At 34.2% G+C, this 20710-nt stretch overlaps 3 protein-coding genes across 3 annotated transcripts; 1 reads left to right on the plus strand and 2 right to left on the minus strand.

Annotated features, from left to right (window-relative positions):
- Positions 1–884: 884 nt before the first annotated feature.
- LOTGIDRAFT_202434 (hypothetical protein) lies at positions 885–6656 on the minus strand. The gene is made up of 13 exons (XM_009056191.1): positions 6411–6656; positions 5939–6105; positions 5394–5602; positions 4886–5119; positions 4284–4536; positions 3904–4105; positions 3415–3673; positions 3011–3115; positions 2708–2851; positions 2265–2474; positions 1861–2043; positions 1328–1460; positions 885–1141 (listed from the first exon to the last, which is right to left on the minus strand). Exons 1-13 carry the CDS (start codon positions 6590–6592, stop codon positions 948–950), a joined length of 2475 nt encoding a protein of 824 aa, XP_009054439.1. The 5' UTR covers positions 6593–6656; the 3' UTR covers positions 885–947.
- A 503-nt stretch (positions 6657–7159) lies between these two features.
- Positions 7160–9062, plus strand: LOTGIDRAFT_227329 (hypothetical protein). The gene is made up of 4 exons (XM_009056192.1): positions 7160–7180; positions 7810–7870; positions 8126–8553; positions 8823–9062. The coding sequence occupies exons 1-4, from the start codon at positions 7178–7180 to the stop codon at positions 8877–8879; spliced, it is 549 nt and encodes a 182-aa protein (XP_009054440.1). The 5' UTR covers positions 7160–7177; the 3' UTR covers positions 8880–9062.
- A 2084-nt stretch (positions 9063–11146) lies between these two features.
- LOTGIDRAFT_144857 (hypothetical protein) lies at positions 11147–17461 on the minus strand (the record flags this gene model as incomplete). Its single annotated transcript, XM_009056193.1, has 10 exons — positions 11147–11256; positions 12010–12076; positions 12541–12659; positions 12905–13074; positions 13753–13838; positions 15031–15065; positions 15402–15485; positions 16511–16615; positions 16904–16958; positions 17372–17461. The coding sequence occupies 10 exons, from the start codon at positions 17459–17461 to the stop codon at positions 11147–11149; spliced, it is 921 nt and encodes a 306-aa protein (XP_009054441.1).
- Between the last annotated feature and the right edge of the window lie 3249 nt (positions 17462–20710).

Below are 20710 nucleotides of genomic sequence, written 5' to 3' on the forward strand. Positions count from 1 at the left end.
CTCCATCAAGGCAATCTGTGTCAGTCTCGGAAAGTTGGCGCTGCAGCTACAAGAGGGGACAATGTGCCCCCCCCCCACTCCCCCCGCACACACACACACCCACGAACGTATGTTCAATGCTACAAGCCGACAGCAGTGAATAATTTGTGATGGTGTTCAACTGGTTTCGTTTACGCGCTTCAGAATCGTCAGAAATGAGTAGAGTTCTAGAGTTCAAATTTTATGACGGAGGACGTATAACCTAAGATCTGTCGATTGTGGTTTCGCGGCTTCGGACGTTGAATTTGTGGAAACCACGCGGAAAGGTGATTGTCATAAATGCGTTCTCTTGGCTTTTAAGGTTCAAAATTGCATAGGGGAGCTGGACCACCTTATGGTCGACTCGCGCTTTAATTCTTCCCTTCAAGGCGACGGACTGCGTCCTCTCCACCTAGACTCAAAATCCGAACCCCAGCACCAATTCATTCCTGTCAATGGGGCTGCAGGGTAGGGGACAGAAGTTTAGTGCTATCTTCTCAACTACCAAGCTAATAGTGCAGAATCATCCGATTGTATAGCCTACCAATCCTTCATCAATTACTACGATTACTTCCAACAACCAGCGGACGTTAACTGGTCATCTACCAACCTACCAACGATTGCGTTACGGGCATTTCGATGAATGGTGCTTGTATTCTGACATAATAAATCTCTTGCCAAGGTGTTACGGGATTCGTCTTTTCTTCATTCCTTATATTCTTTGAAATAATACATTGTCCCATTTTGCCATTTATGACACCGCGCTCAAGGTGAACAACAAAGTCTGCTTTTCTAAATAATATGAGTGCAAGTGCAATGAGAGTGGCGCTATAATGAAAATTGATGGATTTGAAAAAAAAAAATAATAAAATTTATGAAGGTTTATTCTCTTTTTTCTCTGCCAAAATTTTATATTAGTCGTAAAAATTTTATAATTTGTCTAAATAGTTTTCCAAAGCTGGAATTTTTGGTGGTAATCCTTTCCTCGTTCTGGTCTCTGACACTATACTGGCTGCCTTGGATTCGGGATCTAGAGGATCACTAGGATGCAGTTGCCAATGATCAAACATACAGGTAGGGAAAGCCTGTCCACCTGTTTGCCCTCGAAGTTCCTGTGTAAATCCTGCAATATCAAAAGAAGTGCAATTATAGAATACTATTTATTTTGTTATACAGCCTTCGATTAGAATTAGAAATCTTCTAATGAAGATGGGATTTTAACTAGGCTATTAGTCAATGCTAAATTGGTATGGTTCGTTCACTACTGTCGAGATCTACATTCAAAAGAAAAAGAAAATGTGTGACTTACCAAATGATTCACTAACTGGTAGATATGATTTGATTGTACACATTGGAGTGCCAGGTTGATGGTACTCTTCCACTAATTCACCACGTCTTCTTGTTAAACAGTTGTATACACCTCCCAACACTGTATCAATACACTACAAGTTTAAAATATAATTTAAGAATGTGTGAAGCTATATATTCGTATCTGGACTTAAATTCCACAAAGGTATTCAAGTTTTACTTTTAGTTTCAGATCAGTCAAGAGAATCAATATCATTATTCAGTCGACAGGATAAAAATCCACACAAGCAAGACAATTCCGTCAATCAAAAATCCCCCCTAAAGAATGGCAAAATCGAGAGTAAAGGACCTCCAACCTTTGTCTGCAAGAAAGTAGAACAACAGATGACAACATAACCGTAACTGGAATCTTTTAGTTGTTGATACGCTCAGATCAATGTAATCTTGAGAGAGTTTCAGCAAAATGAGTTAGTTGACGTGTTGTACAAATGCTGTTAATTTATAAACAATACGACAAGAAAGAAACCCACGTACCTGAACTTCAACATAATAAACAGGTTCCATCAATCTCGGTTTAGCTGTTAACATGGCTGCATAGAACACACGTCTACTGGTTGGGATGATTTGACCACCGCGTCTGTGAGCTGGATCACTATGAATGTGGGCATCAACAATGTCAACTCGAACCCCTCTCATTGCTTCTTCACATAGCACACCCTGAAGAATTCAAAATATTTTTACATAAGTTTAGTTAAAGAAAAAATCATTTCGCGTGTAGATTTGAACATTCCGTTTATAAATTTAAAAAGCGAAATAAGGCCTTCCGTTTCAGATTCCAACAGTGACAGAGACCTAAAATCTCAACGGCCAGGGAAGCTCTTAAAAGATCGAAACACGAGAGAAAATAAAAATAGGGTATATCTGAAATTTAGACCAACCTCAGAAGAAGCCCACTGAAAACCGGCTACAACACTGTCTTTGATGTCTTGCATGTATTGAACTGACTTTGTGCCATCAACCAATAAGTTAGGACCGCTTCCTTCTGGACCGAAACACCAAATCTTTCTTCCTAAACCACTCTCAATACCGAAATTATCATCCAGATAGCGAGCCCTTTCTTTAAAGTCCTGTACTGTGGTAACTTTTCCCTGAAAGAATGGTTAAAACTTGAAAAATATTGGTATCGGTAAGACATTCTTGATATTGGGCTTAATTTGGTATAAACTAGCTTGAACATGATTTGGTCCTTTAAGGCAAAGTACAATGTCTTCATATGCTCCAAGACAACCCATCAAGGACCCACCCTAGTCGTTATATTATTGTACCCAAGCTTTGCAACACATCAATCTGCATAAAATTTCGGTGGTATCTTTACACCTACCTCTTCAATCTCTTCTGGTAGACCAGCTGGTAAAGGTTGTGCTGTAGCTGAGAGTCTAAATAGTTTACTGTTACTTTTGGACATGCAGACTCGATCAGAAAGTTCAGTTACTGTTTCTCTATAACTTACAACTGGATCACTTCTCTAGAATGAAATTAACATGATTCAAATTAATTCGGATCATCTTAATATTTAGAAAAATATACCCGTTATGGTAATATTTCTCAGGCCTCTGAAAGATGCGAGATTGATGCAACTATAGTTTTCATGACGTGATGATCCATTACTAATCTGGAAACCTACCTTCAAAGGAACTGAAGCGTATTTTGTTTCTAAATCATTTAAACAGATGTCAATATGTAATTCTCCGGCTCCGGATACAATATATTGACCACTTTCAACAGTGCACTGCAATAAGAAATGGTACAATTTCATTTCAGAGTTAATATGAAACAAAGATTTTGCATCTGAATGCTGATGTCTAAAAAATATATTTACTAAACTAAAATTACAAGTAGAAAGTTGGACGCCTGATTGTGCAAAAGAGTTCTTCACAATATATGATCACGTGTGCATGGTAGAACACATAGCGCACTGACACATTCCTAGTGAAGGCTTTTACAACAGGACTGAATCTAGCGCATACACCATCACTTGCCTCTTGTCTTTTCCCTTAAAGTGTTACTAATGTTAGCAGATACACGTACCTGAACCATGGTATCAGCTTTAGCTAGTCTCTTCATTCCTTCAACAAGTTTTGGTAAATCAGATGGTTCCACTACATCCACAGCTACTCTTACCACGGGACTAACAGAGAACTTCAAAACCTTCATGTTATGGGCCTGTTCGTATGTGGTGACTGTTGCCGTTTTTACAATGAACTTGTCAACTCCACCGAGACCAACGACATTACCACATGGTACCTCGTGTAATCCCATTGCTGAGCCTCCCATCATCACTACAAGCCTAGAATAATGAACAAGAATCAAAAGCCTGATTTTTGTACTGTTAATAACAGGTGCACTTCTCTAAAAAAGTAAACCCCCAAACGTGAAAACAGTCTTACAATGAGCAACATATATGTTACTATTTATTTTTCTTGTCTTTTCTAACAATCCAAAAACAGAAACTCCTTACAAAGAAACGTTACAGCTCAACTACGGTAATGAAACGGTTTTAAGAAGGGCAAAAATTACCTTGGAACAGACGTTTTGTGGAGTTTCGGATCCTTGATTTTCTCGGGGTTATATCCAGGGCACAGTATTCTTATATCCAAACCACTGGAAACAGTTCCTGAGAACACTCTTCCGAATGCATAAAACCTGCCTTTATCCTGTGCTGGTACCATTTTGGAAACATACATCATCAAGGGTCCGTTTGGATCACAGTTCTTCATTGCTGAAAACAATAATATTCAAATGATCTCTTTCATACATTACCAATATCTGTCTACTATGCATCTTCATTCGCGCTATATAGGGTATATTCTGTTTAGACGTTGATCCAATGAGCTGCACGTGAGTATCGAGGGCACAGAAAACAACGGGGTGGGCTAAAAATATAAGAAAGCGCTTACCTATAGCGGCTTCATCGTCAAGGGGTCCTTCATACAGGACCTCAGTTCGGTATTTCTGGGCGGTCACTGGCGACGGTAAGTGGTGAATGATCATATCTAACATAGAGTCTGCTGCTGGCACCCATTTTTTCATCACTGTTCTCATGAAGTCTTTGCCTTCTTTTTCCATTACAGTGCTGTTAAGCGTCAGACCAATTTTCTCCACCAAGGTCTTGGTTGTTTCTTTATCACCATCTCTGGATGCTTGAAGAACCTAAAATACCAACAGAATATGTCAAATTGACACAACATTCAAAATGTACGATGATCATCAACATTGTATCAGAATTCATTTGCCAGCTACTAGGGAAACATTAATACACTTTCGTAGAAATCCCTTTACTTGCTTAATACAGATCATTTGATCGATTTTATGCCTGCTCTTAAGTCAAGGACATAGGTAGGGTCACCCAGTCGAAATGGTTCCAGGAGATGGCCCTATAACGTTAAAGGCTACGCTGAGAAGCGGAAGAATAGCGACATTGAGTGACAGTTATCCAAATATCAGTGCTTACAATAGGATGGTCGCCAGTCTAGAATCATAACACTTATTCTGATGATACCTTAACTAGAGGTTCTATAATGAATTTGTTGAATCCTCTGACAGATCCTTCTGTTTCTGTCTTACTCCATTTCTTGGTTTGAGGGTGGAAAAAGTTATCTCCCCAAAGTTTCTTCATGATCTTTTCTTCTGACATGGACAGTTTCTTGGCATACATTTTTGCGAACGTCTTCAGATTGAATCCCCAACCATGAAGACCAGAACCAAACGCTACATTGCCAATGGTGGGATCCAGCTGTACAAAACAAAAGTAAAATTTTTAATATTCAGGGGTGGGAGGTATGTGAATAATATGCAACATTGATGTAATCTTATTTGGTAGTTGGTATTTTCAAAAAATATTAGCTAGGCCTATGCGATGGCATAATAGCATCTTAAAGCGAACAATTGGCATTGTCTTCCTTAATATTTTGGAAGATGCAGTTAACAATAAGCAGTTATTTTGTAAAATAGTTTCAACTATAATCTCATTTTTTCCCTAAGAGAGTCATATAAAGTCTTTTGCTTACCGATATATCACCCATTGGTGAACTGGCATCACCATATACGGACAGGATAACGTTGACGTCTTCAATGGTTTTTCTTAGACCTAGATAGATCTCTTCTGGTGATAGTTGTTTCTCGAAGATCAGTCTGTCTAACTTGTTCATCATTAAAACTGGTTTAATGTATTCTGTCAGAGCTTGTCTTAATACAGTCTCGGTCTGCACACAGACACCTGTAATGCAGAAGGTGGCATTGAAAGAAACGATACCTGAGGTTTTGATATTTTCCGAGAGTTCCCTCATGGAATAGTGAAGAGCATTCGGTTGGAAAAGGATATCTGCTAGTCTATATCACAACTACAACAATCGTGTGCTCCGAATTTGCCACCTCTACCTGTTCTATTTCGTTGTCGTGGGTCTGTCGGTCAAATTTGTAAAAAAAAAAAAACGTGCTTTTACCTAGAACTAAGGTATTCAATGAATTTTATTGAATGCGCCTAATTAGGTTGATTTTATCTGACACCGGAGCACAACATAGATGTGCATAACTAAATATCATATTTACTTACCAGAAACACAATCTACTACCACCATAGCCCCATCAGTCACCCGGAGAGCTGCCGTTACTTCAGAAGAGAAATCAACATGACCAGGAGAATCAATAAGATTGATCAGGTAACCATTGTTTCCTGTTTGTTCATCATCTTCATCCATCTCATAATAAAGAGATATTGCACTGAAAAAGAAGGCATACTGCAGTCTTATTAGCGATGAGGCCCTTCTGCAAGGAGGGATGGAGCGTGCTTTATACATGTAGAGAAATTCCAGGCTTTAGCCATAGGTTTGTTTCTGAAATTAGAAACCGTGACCATAACTCTTTACCAATCCCTGCACCAGTTTGACTGTAGTCGTGTATTCAAGTAAGGCTGTGACAATTTGGAGAATTACACTTGAAAAGGATACAAAACCTCCTTTGAAACGTTTTCATTAACAATCAATTGTCACTTATCGTTTTAGGGGTATTTTTAAAAATGTCCTTACGTGGATTTGATGGTGATTCCTTTCTGTTTTTCATCCTCCCTGGTGTGGGTAGCCATCTTGTCACCAGCTTGATCCATAGGAATATAACCAGCTCTGGCTAACAAGGAGTCAGTCAGGGTCGTTTTACCATGATCAACGTGGGCTATCACAACCATATTACGGATGTTTTTCTGATGGTCCATCACCGACCTCAGTTGTTCTTTCGAGAAATTCACCTGCAATCAATTCGGACTCATCATTATTTTAGTTTTTATGTCATAAAGCAAGACGTTCAAGTTTCTGCAAAAATATCAATGCATTGACTTTTTTCTTGGAAAATTGTTATTCTTTGCCATATTTAAAATTAGTCAATAATTCAAATAATAAGGTTTTTAAAGAAAAATAATAGTTATACACATACCATTTTTCTTTTCGGCTGCTCAGGGGCGTCGTTGCAATTTAACAAATTTATAAATTCAGGTGCAATTCGCACTGACTACTTTGTTCACATTTTGAAGTGTGGTTTTACATTTTCTCTTCAGCTTTATTTATACTAGGCTCAAAATTACGGGTATTGCACAACTTCTTTCCTATAAACCATTTCTTTTTAAATTCATCAATTCAGTTTCATCCTGTTGTGCAATACTACTACAATATACAATGTCGTCATGTTCCCAAAATAGAACAGTCACAACAGAGTTATCGAACTTACTACAACTCTTCTTCGTTGAAGGCAATTTGGGTCATTGTGAAACTAATGTAAACAAAAACAAGGCACTTCACGCGAAATGGTACACACTATAATTTATTACATTTAAACAGTCATTAGTACTACATTGTTTAGAAATTGAATATCCAAAGAAAAACAATAATGGCCCAATGCTCTCGTCTTCAACATTATCAATCACGTAGCCCGACAATTATGCTCCTACCCTTTCCACAGAAGTGATATACGGATATTATGACTCTAAATAATACTACGTCAGACTCAGGGTCAGACTCGAAAAAGGTTACATTTTATGGGAGTTGCTTTGAACAGATCACTAGCTTTTGAAAATTTTTTCACCATGACTTAAGCCCAATTTAACAAAACTTTTAGTATCAATACAAAACTAAACCATTAATGAATCAATCCATCCCATGAAAAGTTACCCTTTTGAGTTTGGCTCAAACCCTTTATTCGGAAAGGGAGGGCCTGTCGGGCTAGTGGGCTACTGTCAGTGGTTACTGATCACTGTCAATTTGGCTTAAGCTTAACCTTGTCAATAAAAATGGCATTATAGAAACAAAATGAAACTTCAGATTTTCTCAGAACAGTCTACTCTCTTTTGATGTTTTTTTTTGTCTTTGCAAAGTCAAGCCTTGGGGATTGTAGGCTTATGACACTTTACATGATTTCATGTTATGCTACTTATTTTAGGGTAATGAAGCATCCTTTCTGACAACAGAACAGATACAAGAAATATCAACTCAAACACCATGTAAGATATGTAGAGGATAATTATTAACTTACCAAGACACTAAAATGATGATATTACCTCCAACAGTTGAGACTTCTGAATTCTTCTTTGTCATTTAAATCTATATGTACGATGGAATTCCATTTCTATAAATTTATATCAGGAATCCATACAGCTCTTCTATTGCATGATTCTGATTTCCATGTGTGTGGTTCCAGATTATGCTTTCATTCAGAATCATTTACTTCAGATAATAGACAATACTTTTTTTTCCAGTTAAAAGCAAAGATGTAGAAAAACTTTTAAAAAGATATGCCCACTACGATAGTTCTGAGAAAGGCATCAACGGTATACCATACAACACATGTGTTTCAATGCCAGAATTCGCAGGCAATAAATTTGCCCCTCATCTCATGCAGCATTATATGGATAAAAACTCCCGGAAGATATACCCAAAGCAATTTTTGTTGATTTGTGGTGCTTTTAGCCCAGAAACATCGGCTTTGAAGAAGAAGGAATTACTGTTTGAAATTTTTGACTCTGGTAAAAGTGGTGTCATGACTCATGGAGAAGTGTTCAGTTTATATAAAATTCTATTTGGCAATGCTGTTAGTGATAAAATCATTTTAGACTTGACTTTCCGTGCCTTGAATCATCCAGACTTAGACAAGCCTGGTGAAATTAGAAAAGATGAATTTCTGAAGGTAGGACATCTACTTCTGAAGATCAAGATGTTTTAAGTTTTAAAAAATATCTGCCTTTTTATGTCTCTTGTTATCTGAAACATTTTAGAATATAGTCGAACATAGCGAATTTGTGAACATTCGAGTATGCTTCAAACATAAATAAAGTATCAACTTCTATCTATTTTTACTCAACAAAATAGTCCCTGCATGATTTTTTTTCTGAATTGTCCCTATGAGTTCAACCAACAAATAGTCGTAAAAATGGTTGTTTTTTTTTATTATTTCAGATGATTCCAGACAATGAAATCAAGACAAAATTCTCAGTTGACCTACAAATAATCTGACACCATGATAATTTGTTTTGTATTCAATATAAGCTTACACCTTCCCTGGGTTTTAACTAACCTTGAATGAAACATGATCTACATGTATGTGAATAAATGTATAAATGAAGTTCAGATCAGAAAAAATAAAGAAAAATGGATAATGTAAATTGCAGACTATGCAGTCTCCATGATAAAAATGTTAAAACAAAAACATGACTTTTTAAAAAATCTACCCACTGATCTTTGCAGAATTAAAATCTGCACAACCTGTAGCACTGTAGGGGAGTTGACTTGTTGTCCTATCCTAACAACAAGACGCCTTTTCCATGTCAGCCCCTGTATCACTGACAGGGGAAACTGGGTTGAAAAGTCTAAAGGTATTATTTTAGCATATATCTCACTGTGGCTCCCATGACTTATTAAAATATTACTATCATCTAATATATTACCAGAACATTAAAGGGATATTGTCATCTATTTTCTTAATCTGCTTTTTTGTTCCACCGGTATCAATTTTCAGAGTGAAATAATACTTCTGGCTTAACTTCAAAGACTATTATTCATTCATCCGTCATGTAACATTATCAGTAATATTGCTTAATAGAATGACAATAACAGCTGTTGGAGTCTTAGACAATTGCACCTGTTAATGTAGTTTTGTTTTTATTAAATTGTAGACAAACTGAATTTCAGATTTCAGTAAGTAATATCAGTAAAGAAATTTTAAAATGACTTCAATGCCTTTAATGCAAGTTAATCTATCAACTTGAATCAAGAATTGAAATCTAATCACCCAGTGCAAAGATTTATAAAGGGTGAAATCAATCAAGGAACTTCTCAGCCTATGTGATGGATGAAAATGATACAAAAAGCTCTTGTCAATTAAATACAAAACAAGACAAGGTAAAAATCAACATATTTAATCTGATATCAAACTAAACCTTAATTGATTAAATAGCATTATACATTTTAGTCTGGGCAACATTACGTCTAATATGAGTGTACACTGCCATATTTAACAGTGATAATAACAATATTTCAATTTTTAAAGGAACAGTTGGGTCAATTTGAGGACTTGAGAGTTCAATATGTAAATAGTCTTCAGGAGAACAAAATATGAAAGTAAATCCTTTAAAAATACTTTAAACCAGGAATTCTACTCATTATTCCTATATGTATTTCTGTATATCACAGAGTTTCTTAAAATGATGAGTCGTCATTTTAACATTCAAACGCAGATAATTTTGGACACACATGGATTTGGAGGCTCAAATTTCGATGGTGAGCTGTGAACACTATTACTGATTGGCTTAGGTAAAAAATTCTCGTTTCTGAAACTTAAAGTACGATTGGTAAAAAAATGGCACACCTGTCCCTTCAATTAACATTATTGTCTATAAAAAATATAATTTCCATTCATGATAATGTATATCAATAATCTATTCAAAAACTAAAAACGGCAAACACTAATTATAAACTGATTTAGAACTACATTACTTCAAAATTTGTTAAATGATGCTCTTTTAGGGGTCATAAATATCTGAAATGCAATAATATTTAATATTAAACAACAGAAAGCAATTAAATGGTATTCTACTCTATTCTACTCCTAAGTTTAATTGTACACAACGTTTCAGCAATTTACATTTGTCATCTATCAGGTGAAATGAGGAAATATTAAAACATTGTGTACAATAAAACTCCAGAGTAGTATACTATAAATTTCTTTTAGTTTATTTGATTTCTTCCCCTAAAAGGATAAATAATTAATAATATAAATCAATGCATAACTTCTTTTATTTAATGCTAATCACAGAAACACTTATTGCATCGATATATCAAGCAAACATTAACACAATCTACTTAATCCAGTCGACTAATATAGAAAAATAAAAGAATTTTCTCACGAGGTATCGTATAGCCACAAAAAATTTAATGCACTATGGAAAAATGCTTTTGGGAACCCACGAAATTATGTATTTAATTATATGCTCATGAGGTAAAAAACATTAAATTTTGTGCTCACGAATGCCTTGAGATAAATCCTGTTACCTGCTAACACAGGTTTCAAATATAACTTTTCTGAATTTATCTAGAAATGAGAAATAGCCTTTATCTTTATCATATCTAATTCAGAGTAAAAAATATAATCTTCTGAAAACAAAAAAATCACAAAGAGATATATGTATATAAAACATTGATTTTTTTTAGTGTATAAAAGATATTATGCCCAGTCAATTTAGATAGGAATGATTTGCATTTGAGGCCTACAGTCTAATACTGTGTCAAACTGGTACAGCATGGTGGATTATCTCAGGATTCTCTAGGTCCTTTTTACTCTGTATTATTCGTAATTCTAACTGTTTCTTCGAAGGTTCGTTCTCTGCAGACAAGGCTATAAATGGTAATACATTTATGTGAAATTATTTTCCCACTGTGAATTCACAAGATAGTTGCTACAGTTTTGATTTAGATAACTAGTGCTCTAACTAATGACTAAGCATATTCTATAAATTTATTCATAAAACTCTAGTGACATCATCCCATTGTTCTGGCGGGATTGTATATCTCCTAAAATCCCAGGGATATATATAAATTCCCAGGGGTATTATCAATTTCCGGGAATATTATACATGAATATGAAATTCTTGTGTAAATATCTATTCTATTCTTTGATTCGAAAGGCCTTATCAAATATAAAATCCAGCTCAATCGTCAGCAGCTAAAATGACCACACAAGTTGCACCCTTTTGCCAGACACTATCAGGTGCAAGTGATAGAGCAATGATTGAGTGTAATGGGCCTTTGCCTGTTGTCTACATTACCACCTACTTTCTCTGAATCAAAAAAACTGTACAAAAAATCGTTGAACATTGGAGATATCCATAGGTTAATTGACAAACATCAAAGTAACAAAGTCTTCCACATTAAATCTATCTCAGTGGTTGATAAACTAACTTAGTCTCGAAGACATAAGTTGTGCACCTTATCTCATTATTAACAATAAACCAAATAAGTCGTTGTCCCTTTTTTACGTCAGTTATAACACTTTTTAATTCCCTTGGAAAATCTCCCTCTACTGTGTTTATCCATTATGTATTTAAACAGAAAAGTGAGAAAAGCATATTATAAAGAGTAAAAGACTTACATTTCGCATAATTCAATGTTCTTTTAATGACTGCTTGTACTGTAGACACTGTTTTCTCTAATGCTAACTGAAACATATCAAGTGAAAGAAAAATTATTTTTACATTTTAACTCCTGATGATTACAATACCTTAAGCAGCATTTATGGGTGAGAGCACATTAACACAATTTTACTAATCCTGGGTTTTATTGTACACAACGTTTCAACAATCTACATCGTCACCATGAGATGATATTCACCAAATTTGGAAATAATGCTGTTACTAATGCAAGACGTATTTTCGTCTGTTTCCATTACTCTTACCACTTCAATTCAAATAACCCATAATAGAAAAATTAACGATCAGCTTGAAATTTGATTAAAATGCAGATCAGGTTTTCTTTTGTCTGCAAGTAACTACACTCGTCATCAAATATCTAATGAAAATGAAAACCAGCATACAGTCAATCAAGCTTCAATAAATAATCATAAATTTTGCTATCATACAAATCAATGTTATTGTTGTTATTGTTGGAATTATGTTAAACATACCTTTAAATTTTGATCTTTTTGGGACCATGCTAATAGGCTGGCAGCAAACAAATCACCAGTTCCACTAAAGAATGCAGGTAATAAGGGAAATTCTATTTTATATATTTCTTTTTTACCATCTACAATAGACATAAACATATATTAAAATAAAAATGTAGGAAAAAATGTGTGATGTAATAAATACTAACAATATATATGCATAATCAATTTGTTTGGTTGCTTATTTACCCTGAGAAAACAAGACCTTTGCTTAACTTTAGGTTAACTTAAAGGTAACTACCTCTTAGGATGACCAAAAACTTTTAAACTTGTCATAACTATACAACAGAATCCCTCTATAATCCAATAATTCCTTAAAAATAACCACAAAAATAGTAAAACTTACTTTTAACTGAACTTGCTACACATAATAATGTACCACTGGTACCTAAGTTGCTACTACTCAACACTACTGTTGGTACACCACGGTTATGTAATATATCTATAGCTGATAGAGCGTCTTCTAATCCCTCTATCTTCTTCTCTGTTAATACTCTATAAATATTGACATTATCAGGTTTTTCTTTTGAAATGGCAGTTATATCAAAATGTAAAACCTTAAAACTGAATGTCTTGGAGAGAATATCTTAATAAGGACTGTTTTCAAAACACTTACAAGCAAATAAAGTTAAAATACAAGAAGTATCCCATCTCTTGACATTGATTAAAAACAAAGAATTTCTAGTTATTTTGAGGCTTGTGCATACTACGTCATTAAAAGGACAGATTTGCCATTTTTCGGGGGGTGATTTGGGTTTGGAATATGTGTAAATAGCTTTCAAAAGTACTAGAAATGTAGGAAAATTGCACAATTCATATTTCTATATATGTCTTTTAACTAACTTTCAATTGTGGATAATTCTAGACAACATGGATTTTGACAGTGAGCTATGAGCACTATTACTGATTACTAAAAAATTCCAGTTTCTGAGACTAAGGTACAATAGGTCAAAAAGATAGGGAATTTGTCCCTTTAATATATATATTCGTAAGCTAGAAAAATTTTAACAGCGCAAAATTTGGATCCAAAGTCTGTGTGCTGTAGAATATTCCTGTATTTGACTTCTCAGTGTGCCTGCTTACTTTGCCTAAAGTATTCTACATAATAGCAATCATGTTTGAATCTGAAAAGTTTATATTCTACTTGCAATTTCCAAATTGTATATGACTTACTCTAATTCAAATTGGTTAGGTGTTAATATATCAGCTAATGGTATTATCATATCTCTATATACTGGTAACAGGTCTTGAGGTACATACTAAAAACAAAATATCAAAATATAATCAATTGGTTATTGAAATTAAAGACTGGTTGTTTTGTTTCTTTCCAACTACTTAGTTCATGTTCTGTGGTATTTTGACCAAAAAGCTTTAAAAGTTGTTTTAATTTATACCACCCAATCAAAACACTGTTAAAAATGGACTGATAATGCTTAACAATGAATATCCTAAAATTCCTCACGTAGAGAAAAGAAATCTAGAACAAAGTATTCGATCAGTAAAATATCAAAAGATCCAGGATTCGCGACAGAAAAAACATTTAAATTTGCATATTTATCAGATTGATCAGTTCAGTTGTCTTTTGATTCTAAAGGATGATTCTAATAGATGGTTTCATTTTATTCAAGAAACAGTTATTTACTAGGTTAATAGGTTAATAATGCTGAGGTGTTTATAATAATATTTATATATTAATATCACAGTATAACCTAAACTTTACAACATTTACAAACTCACTTTGTATGAAAATGATTTAATAGTTGGAAAAAATTAATGGGTAAGGATATTATGGGAAGGAAAATATAGAAGAAGCATCTAACTTATGTGTAAATTCTACAATTGAAATTTTCACAATATATGTATAACCTTTAATTAACAGGCTTAAAAGTTTTTTCTGAAAACATGTCCTGACGTTAATGTCTTTGTGAAATAATCTGGTCTGGATTTTGAAAAATAGTTCCAAACCACAGATGTCAAACATCAGTGATTGAATGGCTTTAAATAACTTAAAGAAGCAGATGCCATTTTTTTTAACAATTGTACCTTAGTCGCAGAAATGGGGATTGTTTAGTTTCACCGTAGAAATTTCAGCCTTTAAATCCATGTGTGTCCAGATTTATCTGCATTTGAATGTTTATATTATGACTCGTCATTTTAAGATACTCTGTGATATACAGAAAAGACATCAATATATAGAAAGTATTTTTAAAGGAATTTTGCGATTTCATACATTTCTAGCACTTCTGAAGACTATTTACATATGTTCAAGACTCAAATCAAACTCCTAAAATGGAGAGCCTGCCCCTTTAAAGGTTTGAAGTCAAATAATTTTGGTGTATCATTAAGGAATGAATTAGGATGGTGGATATTATATGAAAGGGCATACCACTATGCCTACTTATACAGACCCACCCAATTATGAGTATGAATTATTTCATCATTATCACCTACCATTTTTCCATTATCACCCATCACAGGGTCACAAACTACAAAAAAAAAAATACAATATCAACAAATGCAATGGTTATATATAAAGATGGATATCATATTAATTCTAATAGAAGCTATAGGTCTGGCTATAACCTAGGGTCATTATTTTTTCTATGAGACAAGCCCCAAAAGGATCTTGGGGCAAGTAGACTTCAAACAGTATGTTTCTCTAGTCATCAAATAAGCGATATTTTTTAGCAGATATCACATTTATATTCTTGATTTTTTAAACTAATGCCTCATTTGCCTGTATGTAGTTATGGCATTGCACACATACAAGCTACAGAATATACAAAAATCCATTCAAAAGTAATGGGTGATTAAAAACATACCATATATAAGTTTTGGATTGTTTTCTTTGATTTCTTTTATCATTTCACTCACTTTTTCTAAAAAACATTTCGAACCAATATATCCTGAAATAGAATTTAGAGATGAGGAAATGCCAAGCTTCCTGGACATTAAAATCACAATTGAAAAAACTTTAGACATCATTATATGGGTTTGTGCAGCTAGAAATAGATTAATTTTTTTTTAGTAAATAAAGGGATAGGTGTGCCATTTTTGGGGGTTGATTTAAGTCTTGAATATGTAAATAGTCTTCAGAATGTACGAAAATCACATAATTCCATTGAAAATACTTCCAACTAGGAATTCTACTCACTATTTCTATATATCTTTTCTATATATCACAGAGTATTTTAAAATGTCAAGTCGTCATTTTAACATTCAAACATAGAGAATTCTGGACACACATGGATTTGAAGGCTTAAATTTTGACAGTGAGTTGTGAACATTATTACTGATTAGCCCAGCTAAAAAATTCCAGTTTCTAAGACTAAAGCATGATTGGTCAAAAAAAATAGCCTACCTGTCCCTTTAAAGATATACATCAATCAAAACCGTCAACTTTGAGATCATTTGTATGGATACATTCCGGTAAAAGGGGCCAGGCCAGGGCTATCACTAATACAGCAGGTCAGTAAGTTATAAAAGTAATTATCATAAATATTCATAGTCATAAGTCGAATGACAAATTATAACAAGAATATTATCATTTCACCTTGAAACGATAACGACCTGTTTTAAATGAAACGTAATTTTTCAGATAAGACTATTCAGTCCACATTTAGAGCAATTTTCTTTGTCTCTTCTGGAGTCATACATGCCCATTTAAGTATGCCGTTGGTTCAATTCGACAATGAAATCAGAATCACAGAGTAATAAAACTGCACATATGAAAAGTTTAATGAAACTACAAATCTTAAAAAACTATAAGGCTAATCATCAAAATAGCAAAGTTTTCTCATTTCCTCTTTATGCTCGTGTAATAATAATTGAAAATAAGTTAGTCAAAGACTCTATCTAAGACTATTTTCCCATATGATTATGATTAAGAACTATTTAAAACAAAAATCAGGATTGTTCCTGTATTACGTACCTGTTAAAACATGTGAAAAGTTAATCAGATTATTATGTTTTAAACCATCATATAGTTCACTAACTTCACTATGATTCAATACTTGTCCTTTACAATAACCATATCCTTAAAAAAAATGTTAAGACTTTCTCTAATAATCTGTACCAAAGATCATTCTTTCTTCAACCTATTGGAGATGTGGTGAGTGATGTGCTTCATGCTATGGGAGAAAGCGTTTTCTGTAAATGCTCAAAAGTCCTGCAGCTGCTTCAGTGTGGAGACCAAAGTGCACGACTGCTAAAATAATAATAACTTCCAAAGATTTTTTTGCCTGAATATTTCATTTGCTCATATATCAATAGAACTTTTGGATTGAAAGTATAGCAGCATACGAAAGTTTTACAACCGTAATACCTTTGTGATTTGAGAACTGGACTGAGTTTATGGTAGAAACATCAAATCCAAGTACCTGAAATCAGAATCCAATTTACTTGAATCATAGATTAAATTCTGATCAAAAGCTGTAGACTGATTTGGGAAAATACAAATGGTTTATGTTAAGCACAGTTGTTCTTGACTTTAGTGTAACTGTCACAGATAGCTTCCATATGAACAATTTTTTTTATTATGTCACATCATCATATTCAATTATAGGCCAGTGGGCAAATCATATCCAATCTATCTCAATTCTATTGAGTAACACCAGAGAAGCATAATTAATTGGCATCTGCTCCTGTTGTAACTTCAACTTCTACTACAAACTGGCCAAAGTTTTGAAGCATCTTTAATTATTATGCAAAATTCTAATATTCTTGAGCAATGACAACATTTACAGTCGCCGGTATCATTATTATTTGGGTCATAGTTATAACTATTATTTACCTGCAGAGGAAATGTCGCACACTTATTTCCAACATAGCCATATACAACAGAACTTTGAATTGACAAAACTCTCAATTCCGTCTCCGACATTTTATCTCATAAAATTAACACAGAAAATGAAAGAACGATCGTTTAATCTCCTTTAAGTTCGAGGACATAATACACATGTTTGTTTACTTCCGGTCATATACAGAACACGTGATCGACGTGGGCGGGGCTTATAAATAATAACAGTAATTACTGTGGTATAACCTATTTTCGTGGATATAAGGATTCAACACCGAATTTCGTCAAAGTTATAAAAGCGAAAAAAAAATTTATGTCTTAGATGTTTCCTCAGATATTCTACAAAATAATTAAAATTGGTTTATTTCGATTTTCTTTATGAATCCTTCACTTTGACCCATATTTCATGGCTGTCCGGTCAAGTCGTCGACACGCTAACTCGTCGACAGTCAACTCGTCGACAAACATGACCAAGTCGTCGACAGATTTGACCAAGTCGTCGACAGATTTGACCAAGTCGTCGACAAATTACGAGACGACTCGTCGACAGATCATATATTATATTTATGCAGATCATGAGCAACCAACTCGGCAACGGTGGCAGAATGCGTCACCTATTTTCGTGTACAATGTTTGATCTATAAATAAATCTAGAAAAACACGTTGTATGGATACCGGGTGGTATAATTAACTTCTCTTAGTATTTATCTTTAATATCAATTTATTATAACTAGTGACAATTCCTTCAAAGAACCACGATTTAAAAAAAAAAAATAGTGACTGACAAAATATGATACGTAGCGTGATTTATTGCTAAAAGTCACTGAAACAATATAAGAATATGGTCGACTTTGTGTTCCATAGAAATTTTCTGCTGAGTTGATCACGTGACTTCATTCGTTGGAATATATTCTAGCAGACGACACTTGGAATTCCGATTACCGCTTGGGATTATAAGGAAATTCGGCCGATGAAAAATGGTGACGTTTGGTAATAAGTGAAATCCGCCATTTTGTATTTGTCAAAGTATACATTAATACATTTTACCTTGCTTGAAACTACTGGATTCATTATACTAGTTGATATTGTAGAGAAAACCCATGTTTATCAAAACAAACTAACGTGGAGGTCGCGCAAGGTTGCTCATTTAAATTATTAATCCTTTCCGGAAATCCACGAATAATAGGTTTCCACGAAATTAGGTTACTTGACTGTAATTGATAAACTCGTATTTTACATATTCAGAAATAGGACCAATACACAAGTACATGGTCCTATCTATCATTCAGCACATGAAAAAAAAATCTTGTACGCTAGGGGCAGACGAGCGCACTTTTTGGCCGTAACAAGTGCCCATGCAGTCACGATCAAGGGGCGCACCGGAGAACTGTAAACTGTCACTAGGCTATACAGTAATGTTATATGGGCACACGTTGCGAATACTTTAACGCGCATAATATCACTTGGTAGAATTTTGGCGTCGATCACGTATGTAATGGCAGAGGCAATCATTCTGAACGTCACGTGATCAAAATCAAAGTATTCTCAAGAAATTTCGATCGGCCGATAAAAATTACGCTGGACATGGACAAACGTGCAAATTAAATCGCTGGCGTAAATAATCGACGGAAATATCTAACACTTTTGATGACAACAATTCGTACAGGCGTAAAATTCGCCGTCGACATTAGCGGGCACACAAGCGAATTTTTCAAGCGATTTTAAAATTCGCTGCGAAACAAAATGCGCTCGTCTTCCGAAATCAATCGGTAGCAGCCTACCTGGACATTTCAGCTCAATTTGTTGTTAACACTTTCTCCATTTATTATTATGCTACAAAAATGATAGTTAATAATGTGGGCTAGAAGGTAATAATATTCTTCATACAAAACAGCAGTCTAATATAACTATGTGGAAATGAAATTTAATTGTTGTGATCCCACTGCTAATAGAGACGGGCAGCACCATGATGTGTGGAACAAACATAACTAATATAAATTTTTTCCTTGAAAAGTTACAAAGCTACAAGGCTGAAACAACTCAAATATCTGCCATACAACATAAAATAATTTTTTTTTGACAGTTTTCCTACTAATTAGACCCCAACTTTTCCAAATACACCAATTGGCCCATGTTTTGATCTTTTCCAACAGAACAAATTAAAATCTGTAACTTATCAAACTAGCTATTGCTGGTCTGCACAATAGTAGTCAAAAAGTGCTCAAATCCAAATAATCTTTTTTGCGTCAAAAGTAACAAAGCTATAGAGCTGAAATTTGCACGCAATATTCACATGGACTATCTGGACATGTCAGAAAAAAAACAGAATTCAAATATCTGCCATGGAAGAGAACATAATTTTTGACATTTTTCATGCATATTGGCCATAAGAGCCAAATATGGCCAATACCCAACTCTTCCAAATACACCAATTTGGCTCATGTTTTGATCTTTTCCTACTAATCAGACACCAAGGACTTAAAAAAAACTAAACAGAACAAATGAAAATCAGTAACATTTCAAACTAGCTATTTCTAGTCTGCACAATGGTAGTCAAAAAGTGCTCAAATTCAAATAAATTTTTTTGCGTCAAAACTTACAAAGCTACAATGCTGAAATTTTGCACCAATATTCACATGGACTATCTGCACATGTCAGAAAAAACAGAACTCAAATATCTGCCATAGAACAGAAAATAATTTTTTTACATTTTTAACGCATATTAGTCATGGCCTATAGACAACTTTTTCAAATACAAACTTTTGGCTCCAGTTTTGATCTTTTCCTACTAATTAGACCTCAAGGACTTCAAAAAACACAAGAAATCAAATCCAAATCTGTAAGTTTTCAAACTAGCTATATGCAGTCTGCATATTGGTGCACAAGAAGTGCTCAGAGACAAATAAATTTTTTGCGTCAAAACTTACAAAGCTACAATGCTGAAATTTTGCACCAATATCCACATGGACTATCTGCACATGTCAGAAAAAACAGAACTCAAATATCTGCCATAGAACAGAAAATAATTTTTTACATTTTTAATGCATATTAGCCATAGAGGCAAATATGGCCTATAGACAACTTTTTCAAATACAAACTTTTGGCTCAAGTTTTGATCTTTTCCTACTATTTAGACCCCAAGGACTTCAAAAAACACAAAAAATCAAATCCAAATCTGTAAGTTTTCAAACTAGCTATATGCAGTCTGCATATTGGTGCACAAGAAGTGCTCAGAGACAAATAAATTTTTTGCGTCAAAACTTACAAAGCTACAATGCTGAAATTTTGCACAAATATCCACATGAACTATCTGTACATGTCAGAAAAACAGAA

This window comes from Lottia gigantea (genome assembly GCF_000327385.1).
Source record: "Lottia gigantea unplaced genomic scaffold LOTGIsca_269, whole genome shotgun sequence".
NCBI classification, from domain to species: domain Eukaryota; kingdom Metazoa; phylum Mollusca; class Gastropoda; family Lottiidae; genus Lottia; species Lottia gigantea.